This window comes from Sphaerodactylus townsendi, linkage group LG10, assembly GCF_021028975.2.
Source record: "Sphaerodactylus townsendi isolate TG3544 linkage group LG10, MPM_Stown_v2.3, whole genome shotgun sequence".
Classification (NCBI taxonomy): Eukaryota; Metazoa; Chordata; class Lepidosauria; order Squamata; family Sphaerodactylidae; genus Sphaerodactylus; species Sphaerodactylus townsendi.
In genome coordinates, this window is record NC_059434.1 from 68652008 (window position 1) to 68665656 (window position 13649).

At 44.3% G+C, this 13649-nt stretch overlaps 1 protein-coding gene across 2 annotated transcripts in view; it reads left to right on the forward strand.

Moving 5' to 3' along the window:
- Positions 1–319: 319 nt before the first annotated feature.
- Positions 320–13649, forward strand: part of EMCN (endomucin) — a 47901-nt gene continuing 34571 nt past the window's right edge. For both annotated transcript variants that reach the window (XM_048508815.1, XM_048508816.1), the window contains exon 1: positions 320–493. In XM_048508815.1, the coding sequence (XP_048364772.1) occupies positions 433–493 (61 nt within the window). In that variant the 5' untranslated portion in view covers positions 320–432. The remainder of the gene's footprint in view (positions 494–13649) is intronic.

The following is a 13649-nucleotide window of genomic DNA, read 5'->3' on the forward strand; positions in this document are numbered from 1 at the left end:
GCAAGTTGTTATTAATACTCGTTTCTCCTATCAAAATATATAGAATTCCAGCATAAAGGTGTTTTTTTTTTAAAAAATGAAGCTAATAATCTTCTAAAGAAAGATATGCTCTCTTCAGAATTTTTCCTGACCTCTGAAGGCAAAGAAGAACAAAATAAAGTAGTAACAAAAACACAGTTGCCTGTCAGAGAAAAGGAGTTCCTGTTAAAGGGCTGAAACAATAAACCTCCTCTGCGGTGAACTCCCAGAGGGAGTCTGTCGTGTTTCCTCCTGTTCTTTATCAAGGTCCCCCAAATAAGCAGGAATGGGCAGAGTCTGTTCACAGTTTCTCTGCACACCTTTTCCACTTACTAATTAAGGCTCTGTCTCACAGCAAGAGAGTTTTTGGCCTGCTGTCTCTCGAAGGGAATACCTGCAAGAACGAGAATAACTATGAAGTGCTTTCGAATGGCTTTCTTCTCTCTGGCTGTGTTCAGCTTATGGAGCTCTACTGGTAAGGTCAAATTTCCTCTTTGTTGTTCCTTTGGCTTTCTTGATCAATCACTCAAAGCAGGGGAGAAGTTTCCAAGTAATGGGGACTTCTGATTAGTAACTGCCACTTTCTCACTGGTCTGTTGTTGTTTGCTGCTTTGTTCACTTGTGCATGGGCAAAGTGGGGGTCATGTCTGAAAGGGATTGAAAAGGAATGGGCTTTGGTGTTTTCACAGAGAACTAATTCTTTCTGGGAAACTCTTCTAGATACTCAGAGGTCTGACAAATAAGAATGGGGAAAATAATCTTGAAGATCTCTGTTAGCTTATGATGCCTGGTGGCGAACCTTTGGCACTCCAGATGTTATGGACTACAATTCCCATCAGCCCCTGCCAGCATGGTCAATTGGCCATGCTGTCAGGGGCTGATGGGAATTGTAGTCCATAACATCTGGAGTGCCAAAGGTTCACCACCACTCCTAATCCTATCAAAATTAGAAAACTCTGTGCATTAACACCTGTAGAAATTAATCCACCTCACCCAGACTACAGGACATTGCAACCAAAGAGAAAGAGAGGCAATATTATGCCACTTATTTTAGCTGCCTGAATAATTTTAGGCTAACCTTGAATTAAACCTTGCATTAAATATAGTGAGCAATGGGATATTTTTCAGTGGTATTTACAACCAATTTTATTTTAAATATGAAGAATGTGGAAAGAAAGAACTGTATTGTAACAAACACACAAACATAACATTCCAAATGTTATTATCAACAACAGATGAAGAGAATAACTCCAAGATCCATTTGGAGTTAGCCAAACACAGAATTCTTTCTTTCTTTCTTTCTTTCTTTCTTTCTTTCTTTCTTTCTTTCTTTCTTTCTTTCTTTCTTTCCAATCATTTGTAAAACTGACAGCACTGATTTCCTCAAGCATTCTTGTGTTTGAATTCGTTAATAGTGGTCATTTTAAAAGCAAAATAAAGAATGTGATTCAAACTGATAGCCAGAGATGAACTGGAAATGGACGTTGACAGAGTTAGGAAAGCATTCCATGGGGATGCCAGGACTTTTTGGGTTGGACAAAAAGGTTATATGTGCTGTGCATTTTTAAAACATTGCTCAATAGCCTGGACTCTTTCACAGCTATCATCATTGAGTAGTCTACGAATTGGCTATGAATCAGAATGCCTATTATTAAAAAGGACTGTGTCATCGCTAGTATATATTCAAAGCTTTTAAATTTTTTCTTGAGCGCTTGTAGGGAACTGAAGGAAAATAAACAGGAATCTTCTAAGGCACAACCCAAGCTATTGTTGAGACTCAGTGCTGTAAACCATGTGGCATTAATAGTCTTGCTGCCAAAAGAGCTGTCTTTAAACTCCGTTCCATGTCAGTGTGAAGTGTTAAAGTCCAGGTTGGAGGTCCACTTATGCTGTCTTAAAACATTACAATAAGGAGCGTTGCTGCCATTGTTAAACTGTGAATGAATTTTATGACTTCTGAGTAGCAAGATGGAAAAGGATTACTAGACCCCACTTTGTGCTCCACTTAGGAGAAAGCAAAACAGAAGAGGATGCACCACACAGCCCTTTAATGCCATTTCTTTGTTCTCCTACAAAGTAATTGGATGTGTGCAAAACTCCAACTAATATGCATAGAAATCATTGCGTAAATAATAAAATATAACACGAACAACAGTTTGTTTAGATTTATTTCCCACACAAAAATGGCCTCAAACATATGAACTCAGGAAGTTGCCTTGGTGAGCTGTAGAGAATGGGTGGTTCCAGCTTTGCTAAAGGAAATGAGTCTTTTGGCATCTGCTTATCTACAGATGCCACTTAGAAATGGCAGAATATAACTCAGGGCAATTATTCTCATAAATAATATTGCTATCACCCATGAGTTTATGTGTATAAAGATAACAGATATCTACTAGTCTCCTTGATCCACAAGCAAAGGCAGGGTGTAAATGTTTTAAAAATCAAATAAATAAATCTACCTACAAGGTTTGCGAAAACTGATAGGAAGGAGAGCGGTTAGGAAATCACATTCTTCCCTCCCCTTGGATCTCCCCATTTAAGGGAGGACCTTTATAAGGTTAATTTCCCCTCCACTGTTTTTCTTTGATTCTTGTCCCTGCAGGATTACAGTTTTTGCTGCAGGTGAGTAAAAACTTCAGTCGTAGGGTTACCAATACCAGGTTGGGAAACACCTGGAGATTTTGGGGGCGGAGTCTCAGGAGGTCAGGTTATAATTCCACCAAGTCTATGCTCCAAGGTAGTCATTTTCTCCAGGTGAACAAATCTCTACTGTCTGAAGATCAGTTGTAATTCTGGGAGATCTCCAGTCTCCACCTGGAAGCTGGCAAATGTATTCTGCTTGGGTGCCGTTTGACCTTCTGTATGAGCTTTGTCTTTCAAGGAGTTCAAAGCAGCAGTTTCACCTCACGACACCTCTATGAGGTAAGGCTAGATTGAAAGCCAAACGAGACCCATGGTTGCCGATGCCATTTTAGAGAACAGTTTGGCCATTTAAAAAATACTGTGAATGCCCCCAGTACTGTTTTGGCACTTTTAAAAGCTGAGGGTTGGGAGCAAGATTTGTCAGGTCCCACTGTGGTGTGTGCCTGAGGCGAGAACCAAGCATCGTAATGAGGGGTCTGCAACCTGTGGCTCTCCAGATGTTCATAGACTACAATTCCTACCATGCTGGCAGGGGCTGATGGGAATTGTAGTCCATGAACATCTGGAGAGCCCTGGTCTAGTTTATCCCTGAGAGATTTACCCAAAATTATCTAACTCAAATGCAAAACTGGGTGGGAGGAAGGGGGAAAGCAGACATTTTCCAGTCAGTATCCTCATCCAAAAGATAAGCTGCTTTGTAAAATCAGATGGACCAAAATGAAGATCAAGTGACTATGCTTGGGGCAGCTAGTATTGCTGTCTAGATGGCATCCTTGAAGCACAGAATTCAGTCTGCAAGGTGAAAACAGAGTGCTGTTGCCACAGGATTTAAGATAAACAGTTTGGTTGCTGGGATCACCACCGCCTTACACAAGACCAGTGTGACTCATTAGCCCTGTTCAGCCATTACAGTTTTCACACTTCAACTTTGCGTTATAGAGAGCACATTACCTATCACCTTCCCAATGCATGCAGTTGCCATTTTGTGTGAACAGGAAACCTACGTATTTTCCAGTTCTGGTAGGCATGAATAGGTACCCTAAGAAATACAGGTTTCTGCAGCAAAGCTGGAAAACAAATGTATTGCCCTAGTCCAGGGGTTGGCAACCTTTAGCACCCAAAAAGCCATTTGGCCTCACCTCCCCAAGCCCCGCCCCGGCCTCCCCAAGCCCTGCTTTCAGCCAAGTGGGCGGGATGGACAGTGGCGGCGACGCCAATGACAGCAAGTTGCACTTGGGATGCAGCTCCTTCCTTCCTCCCTCCCTCTGGCATCCTTTCCTCTCCTTCCCAGGCGCCAGATGAGGGAAGGAGGGGAAAGGATGCCGGAGGGAGGGAGGGAGGAAGGAAGGGACAGGGAAGGAGGCGCGATCGCTGCATCCCAAGTGCAACTTGCCATCGTTGGTGTCGCCACTATGGAGCCGCCGTACGAAGACAAAAGAGCTGCATGTGGCTCTAGAGCTGCAGGTTGCTGACCCCTGCCCTAGTCACACAAAATGGCAACCATGCATATTACATACTGTTGAACTGTCAAAACTATCATGATTGAATAGGGATGGTGAGGATCAGTATTCTCCTGGAGAACCAGAGAGATAAATTCTACCCGCTTGAGTATTTCTGGAATTTCATATCCCTCCTTTTTCTGCAGGAAAGTATACTTCACAATGTAAGAATGTAATAGAATGCCAGAGATGGACTATTATACATTAAAATGTGTAAACGGCATGCATAATCCCCCAGGGCTTTAGAAATCATTGTTACCTATCTTTTCACACTCAGTATCAGCTAGAATGATATTAAAACTACTTTTCAAATTATCCAGTACCATTTGAGATTTGCTATGAATAATCGGAACTATTCACACAATTACCCTAATCCTATTTGTGTTGACCCAGTAGAATCTCTCCTATTTTTCTGAAATTACAGATGAAAGTGACCTGGCCTACTTAGGCAAATTACCCAGTTCTCTGAAGGACAGGATTTTTTTAATCCTGTAAATTACTGTCCACTGATTTGCTCAAATGCCTGAAATGAATGGAATTTAGCTGCTCTTCTTCAGCACAGGGTTGCTGGTTAGAGATAGGGTTGTCAGCTTCCAGGCAAGGCCTGGAGATTTCCAAAATTTTAGTTGGTCATATGACAGAGATCAATTCACTCAGAGAAAGTGCGCTGGATGCTAGACTCTGTGGCATTATACACCACCCTCCTTAGGCTGTTTTTCCACAGTCAAATTGTACCATTAGTTTAGGGACTATCCCAGTGCAGCCTGGAATTCTTCATGGTCCTGGAAGCTGCACTGGCTGTGCCCCTGCTTTGCAATGCCATTTTCCCTTTTCCTCGCAGCTTTCAAAAACCTTAGGTGGGAGGTCCTTTTAGAAATCACCCTGTAATACTTCTGCTGCTGTAGAAACACTGCGGCAGCAGGGCCGGGGGCCAGGCACCTGCCTCACTGCTCTGGCCCGCCCCACCAATCAACAGGTATGGGGAGTTTGACAGAATCAGCACCCTCCACCCCACCCCACCCCCTGTTTAAAATCCATGCATGTTTGAGAGAATCACTTCCCTCCAGGTCAGGGCACTTTCAACATCCCCCCCCCCCCCCCCGTTCAAAATTTATGTGTAGTTGCTAGCTGGATCCAGAAGTAGTTGCTAGCTGGATCCCTCCAGCCCTGCCTTGACTCCCAGGAAGAACCGGGGAGCCGTGCGGAGTCAAAAACCAGGGGAAAAGCACTGTGGCTTGTAAGTTCTCCCGGAGCATTATGACACTGCAAAAATGGCCTTAGACTCCATCCCTAAAAGCTCCAGGACTTTCCAACCCAGGGCTGGCAACTCTAGTTGGAACCACTGCAAAAGTATTTTTGGTGATATTCCTGTTGAAATTTATTTTTCCAAAGTATCACCCAGTTATTGTAAGTAATCTTCTCATTACCCCATGGTGAAAGGTCTTACCCTTATTATTTTTCTTAGCTTTGTAGAAGGGGGAGAAAGGAAGCCTCCAAAGATGAAGGAAATGCCCCCCACGCTTAACTCCCCTGTGCCATCCCCCGTGCTTGGCCCCCGCGTCCCCTCCCCTGCTCACCACTTACCTTGGAGGGCCGGGAGGGATGGAAAGGAGAAGAGAAGAGATTTGGTCTTTTTTTGCACTGGTCTCCACCCTGCCTCCTTATAGCTACACTGGGGCAGGGCTGGTTCCCACCCCGCCACCTTATAACTAAGCTGGGGCAAGACTGGGCAGGGATGCCTGGCAGTGGCCTCCGTGGGGCCTGGCCAGACGGGGCAAGGGGGAAAGGGAAGGGGTCAGTGGTGGGATCCAAAAGTTTTAATAACAGGTTCCGATGGTGGTGGGATTCAAACAGTGGCGCCGCCACTCACACGCACCTCCAGTCCCAATTGGTCAGGGAGGTTGCTTTAGTAACCCCTTCTCGGCACTCAGAAAAAATTAGTAACCACTTCTAGAGAAGTGGTGAGAACTGGTTGGATCCCACCTCTGGAAGGAGTCTGCGGGGTGATTTTCCAAAATCACTAGCTTGGATTTTGAGCGTGGCTGTGTATTTTGGAGGTTTTTAAACAGAAGCTAGATGACCATCTATCGAGGGTGCTTTGATTATGTATTCCTACCTGGCAGGAGTTTGGACTCGATGGCCTTGGGGTTTCGTCCAACTGTATGATTCTATGATTCTTTGGTGTGGATTCAAAATGGGTTTCCAGCTCTGGAAGATACCTGGAGATTTTGATGGGGTGGGGGGGTGGCCTTCACTTTGGGAGGTGGTGTTTGGGAGAGGAAGGATCTCAGCAGGGTACAATGTCATAGAGTCCACCATCCAAAACAGTCATTTCCTCCAACAGAATTGACCGCTTCAATCTGGAGATCAGTTGTAACATTGAGAGATCTCCAAGTGCTGCCTGGAGGTTGGCAACCCAAAGTAATGAATAAGGGCATTTTCTACACATCACATAACTCTCAGCTGTTATATACCATTTAGACTACAGAAACTGTATTGGTTTCCTCATTCAACCTCTTTGCGCCACTTTGATGCCCCCCTCCCAGGAACACAATTCAGGTTACAAAGGAGCACAAGATGCAGATTCAAATAAAGTCAAGTCAGGTACATGGCTGGAATCAACTGGCTGTTGTGGGTTTTCTAGGCTTTGTGGCCATGGTCTGGTAATTTTTGATCCTAACATTTCACCCATATCTATGGCTGGCATCTTCAGAGAAAATCCCATCTGACCATGGCATGCCTCTGAAGATGCCATCCCCAAATGCAGGTGAAATACTAAGAACAAAAACTACCAGACCACACAGCCCAGACACCCACAACAGGCAAAAGAAAGTACACTTCCAGCATTTGGGGCTGTTTCTGAATCCACTGACTTGCTCAGGACCACAGGCTGCAAACCGTGGGCCCACAGCCCCTAGGCTAAGTGGCTTTTACCTTTGGGCAGGCTCAGGCTGAAATGCTACAACAGAGGAGAGAGTGGACACTCAACCCAGATCTCACTCAACTGGCAAAGATATTCCCAAGACATCCTGTCCCTTTCACATGTACTAGCTCAGTCATCTGTACAGCAGCCCTACAAGCTAAGTCACCCCTCTGTCTCTTAACCATTGCATTATGCTAATACACAGTAAGATCCCTTTATTGCTCATTTGATCCACATTGTAAGCAATCCATGGCACAGCTGAAGAATTGCACCACACCAGATTATTTTATGAGGCACCTGGGGCTGGTGCCTCATTCAAGGGACCAAGGTGAGCACACGACGAATGGATGTTGTTGGGGCTTAGTGCTTCCAGTATCTAACCAAATAAAGTCCTATTTCTTCCTCCCATCTTCTTGTTTGCCAGCAAGCCAGCATCTTCAGATGTAGACACTATGGGACTTCTGACACTTGGACCAAACAGGTTGGGTAGTTTTGCACTATCAGGTGCATTCCTCCTTTCCCCAAGGATGGTTTCCCCTTTTTCATCTGTAACAAAGGTTCTCGATTTGATTTGCCAGCCTCCAGGTCAGGCTGTCTTCTCGGTTTGCACTATTTTTCTCATGTGCTCTCTGAACAAACCAATATGTTCTGTATCTACAGTAGGTCAACCAGGTCTCGCGTGGCGAGAGACCTCTTTCCCTTTGCCCACTGTACTCATTACCCTTCAGCAGGGAGATAGTGGAAAACTGGGGGGTGGGATGGAGGGAGTCATTGAGCCAATGACATGATTTCACCTCTGGCATAAACCTGGAAATGAAGTCACCACATCAGTGTTATGTTCCATGATCCTTCCCAAGTCCTAGGGTGAAACCCCATTCCTGCCCCTTCCATCTCCCACCAGCTTCTAGCCAATGGCTGGCAACATAGCATTGCCACTCTGGGTGGAGAAATACCTGGAGATTTTGGGGGGTGGAGCCAGGGGAGGGTCAGGTTTGGGAAGGGAAGGGGAGGGGAGGGGAGGGAGCTTAAGGTGCAGTGCCATAGAGTCCGTCTTCCAAAGCAGCCATTTTCTCCAGAGTAACTCTTAACCACTACGCAGTGGTGTAGTGGTTAAGAGCAGGTGCATTCTAATCTGGAGGAACCGGGTTTGATTCCCAGCTCTGCCACCTGAGGTGTGGAGGCTTATCTGGGGAATTCAGATTAGCCTGTGCACTCCCACACACACCAGCTGGGTGACCTTGGTCTAGTCACAGCTTTTTGGAGTTCTCTCAGCCCCACCCACCTCACAGGGTGTTTGTTGTGAGGGGGGAAGGGCAAAGAGATTGTGAGTCCCTTTGAGTCTCCTACAGGAGAGAAAGGGGGGATATAAATCCAAACTCTTCTTCTTCTGGACTGGAGCTCAATTATAATACCAGGAGACCCTTAGTCCCTACCTGCAGGTTGGCAACCTTGCCTAACCTACAGCTTTATTTTATAAAAAAATACTTGGAGAAAGACTGATCAGGACAGCGCTCAACTGGATTTGCAACTATTGAGGAAATGATTAGCAACATTCCCACGGAAACTGTGATGTGGGAGTGCTGATTCCCAATGCCATCACTAGCAAAACTGTGTCAGGAGCTCAGTGGTGTTTTTGGGTGTGGCTGCAGCAAGTGTACAGAAAGATAACAGGATATTCTAAAAATAAGCACATTACGGGAGCAGCAGCAGTGACCCCTTTTGTGCTGCACACGGCTTCGTCACGTTCCTCTAGCTGCTGTTACTCACTGAGGTCAAGCGAGCAACACACCAGGATTGTACTGAATAATGCAAAAACAGCTTCAGCAAAAATTTGCTTCGAGTTTAGAATTCCAATTCCTGTCTGGCCTGAAGTCAAGAAGAGTCCTTTTTTTTTTCCTGGCTGGAGTTATAATCTTACATCTGATTTTTCCCCCCACATCCACAGAGCCAATTCACATGATAAAATTCCTGAACACATCACAAATTGGAACCCTAACCTTTCTCTGCAGAGATGTGAACTGGGCTTCATCATGTGAAGTACTGGTAGCCAATAGGTTTTTCCTCTCTCTGGGTTCTCTATTATAATTTGCTTTTCACAGTAATAACTGCCACATAATTAAGCTTTTCATAGTGGATTGACCCTTCCCAGAGCTGAGTCAATGGGAAGAGAACTGGCGCACTTAAGTATGTTTACTGGAAATAAATTAATTATACTAAGCTCAGCTACAGAGAGAGAGGGACTGGTTTCTTTAGGCATGTTATCTCTGTTTGTAGGTGCAACTTTAGAAAGAAAAGCTCAGTTACAACCACCACCTAAACACCATATTCAATGTAAATAATAAGACTCTGTTTTTAGAATATTTAAACATTTTTTGTCTTTAAAACTATAAGTATGCTCCCAAAAAGTACTGATGAAAACTTCTCGCTCTGGGCATCCAAAATTATTATGGAAATTGGCATGAACAGATAGGTAGAGAGGTTTATGATGAGTTTCTCCCATGTTCATCAACAAGGTGTAAGAGCCAAGTTACGTGGTCTGCAGCTAATATGATTTACCTGTCGCTGGATGGCCACAGGGATAGAAAGCTTTAAAAGGGAATTAGACAGATCTATGGAGGAAAGGTCTGTCAGTGGCTACTAGCCATGGTAACTAAACAACCTTCACGTTCAAAGGCCGCAAACCTCTGAATGCAGGCCAGGAGGCAACCCCAGGGGGTCTTACCTTCTGTGTCTTGTTGCTGGACTTCCAGAGGTTGACCATTGTGTCAAACGCAGTGGTATACTAGATGGGCCATTGGTCTGATCCAGCAGGGTTCTTCTGACTTTCTGATGACATAACACTTCAAACACTTCAAGCACCATAACCTGCATCTGAATATTTCACACTTTTCAGCGGTTTGGCTTCTGCTCCACTTTCCAATTTAAGAGAGATTAGTAAGCCTGAAACTGTACGGTACCATGCATCAGAGTGACCACTGTCTCTGGACATAGAACCCATCAATTGGAATAGTTTTGCATTGCTTTCCTTCAGCCAGCATGCTTTTGCAAAATGAATTTTTCCCCCTGGAGCTTTTTTAACAAATTTCTGAAAAAGCTGGACATTGCCTGGGGCTGTATTCAGTTCAACGTTTATTGCAAAAGTTGTTTGTGCTTTCTGGGGCGGCTGCTTGAATTGGAAATTTTGCTGGGAGTTTGCCTTCTCTGTGCAGAGAGCTATGCTAGTTTTGCATTTGCTGAACTGCCCGTAATGTTGCTTCTGCAGACTTTGCCGTAGCCTGGGCACTGGTAGTTTTCCTTCTGCAGATTTCCACAGCCTGTTCAAACACGTGCGGGTTTTTCTTTAAAGTTTTCTTAATTTTGCAATCGGTTATGCTGAATACAATCTTGTTCCTGACCATAAGATCCAGATCTGGGCCAAATTCACAATGCTGGGATTTTTTTCTTAGCTCAGTGACAAACACAGTCCCATCTGAGAGGCCAGGCAGCCTGCTATGGTGCCATGGCCACACTACTCCACTGCTCCCATAGCGGCTTCCGGGTGGTGTGGGAAGGCTTGCAAAGCAAAAAATCCTCCCTGCCACTGAAAAGCCCCCATTGGGCTTAATAGACTTATGGCACCTTATTAGGTGCCATAAGTCTAAAGTCCCAGCCGTCGGCATAAGGCAGCAAATAACTGGGAGGAAATCCCACCCCCACTACGCTGGTGGTGACAGTGGCACTGGAACACTGCTGCTGCATCCGGCACTGCATCCAGCACTGCATCCTAGCATTGGGAGGGCCATGGTGACTGCATGCCGGCAAATCCGCCAGGGCAGCCGCATGCTGCTCCCACAAGTGGATTCGCACACACACACCTTTTGATGGGACCAAAATCATCTATTTCTGAAGCCTGAGGTTACAACTGATCTCCAGCAAACAGATATTAATTCAGCTGCAGAAAATGACTGCTTTAGAAGGTGACTCTGTGACCTCAAATCCCATTGATGTCCTCCCTCCCAAAACTTCGTTCCCTAAATCTCCACATATTTCCCCAACTCCAGGCACTGGCTGGAAATCCCTTGGAAATGTACTTGATCTCTAGGTTGCAAGTTCAGTTCCTCTTAACAAAATGGCAGCTTAAGACATTATAATCTATGGCATTATACTGTGCTGAGGTCTCTCCCCTCCACAAACTTTACCCTCTCAAAGGTCCTCCCCCAATTCTGCAAGAATTTCCCAGCCCAGTGATGGCAATCCTAAAGCTTGATCATATTGTAATTGCCAAACTTCTATCTTTCAAATACAGGCTTTTTCTTGGGTTCACAGTAATATTTGAAGGATGTCTCTGAAAAGCTCTACTAAATTTTTCATGCCAGGGTCTGCAAACACACATCGCATATTATTATAAATCTCAAGGGCTTTTTTCTCCTATGCAGTGAAGCAAGACTGCAATTTTGTTATCCGCAGACTCTTCTTCAGCTTTTGTGACTGCTAGGTACAGTTTTAATTTCTGTTTCCATCATATTCAGCTCTCCCCCTAAATTCCTCACAAAAGACAAATCTAATGGAGGCTTGAAATTTTTCATTACTGAATAAACGGCATAATGCAAATCTTATACTGCTGGGGGCCCAAAAAAGTTACAGGGCCTCCACTAATACCATGCGATGTTTCCATTTGCATGCAAGTCACGAATCTGAGTACTCCATTTCTTGCTTCTAGGTTCATGCAGCAGAGACAGGTGGGTTCAAAATATCCATTTATTAGCAAGGAGGTACAGGGGTTGCAGCAATGGTATCAGGAGAAGGGAGTTCATGTGGCTATCATCCTAACCAATGGAATCCAGCAAGCCCTCATGAAACTAAATTAACTGGCACAAATATAAGAGGGGTAAGCAGACAGTTCTGTCATCACATATGTTATGCACAACAGTAGCGATATTTGTTAATTTAGATGGCTTTAAAAGTGGATTCATGAAGGATAGGCTGAATGGAACACCTCAGTGTTCAGAAGCGCTGTACTGTGAATGCACATTGCAGTGAGGGGTTATCAAGAACAGAGTGAGATTTTTTTTCCCTCTGCACCTCTGCTTGTGGGCCTTCTGGAATATTGGTTGGCCCCTGTGGGAAAAAAGATGCTGGGGGAAAAATGGACCATTGGACAGATACAGCAGGGTTCTCCTCTCATTCTTAAATGGGTTGTAAAGTATAAACATCACTGAATAGGTTTGCCAATTATGGATCGGGAAACACCTGGCAATTTGGTGGGTTAAGCCTGGGGAGGGATGTTCAGGAAGGAGTAGGATATCAGTGGGGTACAATTCTATGGAGTTCACCCTCCAAGGCAGCCATTTTCTCCAATGGATCTCTCACGTAGAGGTCACTTCTAATTCTGGGTGATCTCCAAGCTCTACCTGGTTGTTGGCAACCTTTGGCCCTAAACAGACCCACCTCACCTGCCAGATAGATAGATAATAAGACCATATGTAACCACTTTATTCTGATTCAACGAACCATTCCATCTAGCCCACTGGAATCTATAACTGATTGTAGCCCTTCAGGTCATCTTGTTCATCAGAGGTGTTTATGGGTTGAATCCAGAGGTGGGATCCAGCAGGTTCTCACCAGTTCCCGAGAGTGGGTTACTAATTATTTGTGTGTGCCGAGAGGGGGTTACTAATTGGGTCTGCTTTTCCATTAGAAATTCCATTAGGTCCAAAAATCATAAAGTCCTGTTGTTTCCTATGTGGCTGGTTAGCGAAGGTAGAAAACGGGATAATTCTCCCTGTTGGGCTGTTTTAAAAACATGTTTTAGAAATATGGTAAAGTTCCTTGTTTAAGGAAAGTATCCTTCTTTTGATTTCTCGAAACCAAATTAAGTATTTGAAAGTATTAAGTATTTGACAGGCAGTCAATTAGAGGAGAAGTAGTTGTTTCTGTTGGCAGTAGACAATAGGACTTGCTATAATGAGTTTAAATTATGGACAGAAAGATACCAGCTGGAAATTAGGAACTTTTTTAAAAAAAATAAGAGTTTTTTACAGTAACAGAGAAATTATTAATGCCCCGCCCCTGGAATGCCTGGTCACGCCCCCATCGTGCCCCGCCCAGCCCCATTGGCGCTATGCCACTGTTTGAATCCCACCACCATGGGAACCTGTTACTAAAATTTTTTGGATCCCACCACTGGTTGAACCTGAGACCTTGAGCATACAAACTATTAATTATTTTTTATACCAAGTGTCTTGGGTAGGTGGTTAGGATTAATCTAGCAACATAAAGTTCTTTGTATACTTGGAGTGAGGGATTCTGCATATGACTTTAAACATTTTTTAAAAAGATGGAAAATTCAGATGAGAATTGAACATGCTTACTGGTCTCCACAAGACATGGAATGTTGAGAGCAGTTGAATATCAAAGGAGTGGGGAATAGGAAACAGAGATGGGAGGGAAAATTGGACTTCTAAAGTTGTTATGAGCTCCCTGTATTGTTGAAGGGCAGATTTGGGTTTGTGGGACATTTACCAATTGTCCCTTGAGCTTGTGTGCTCTGTACAACAGCTTCTTTCATGTTTATTTCACGCCTCTTT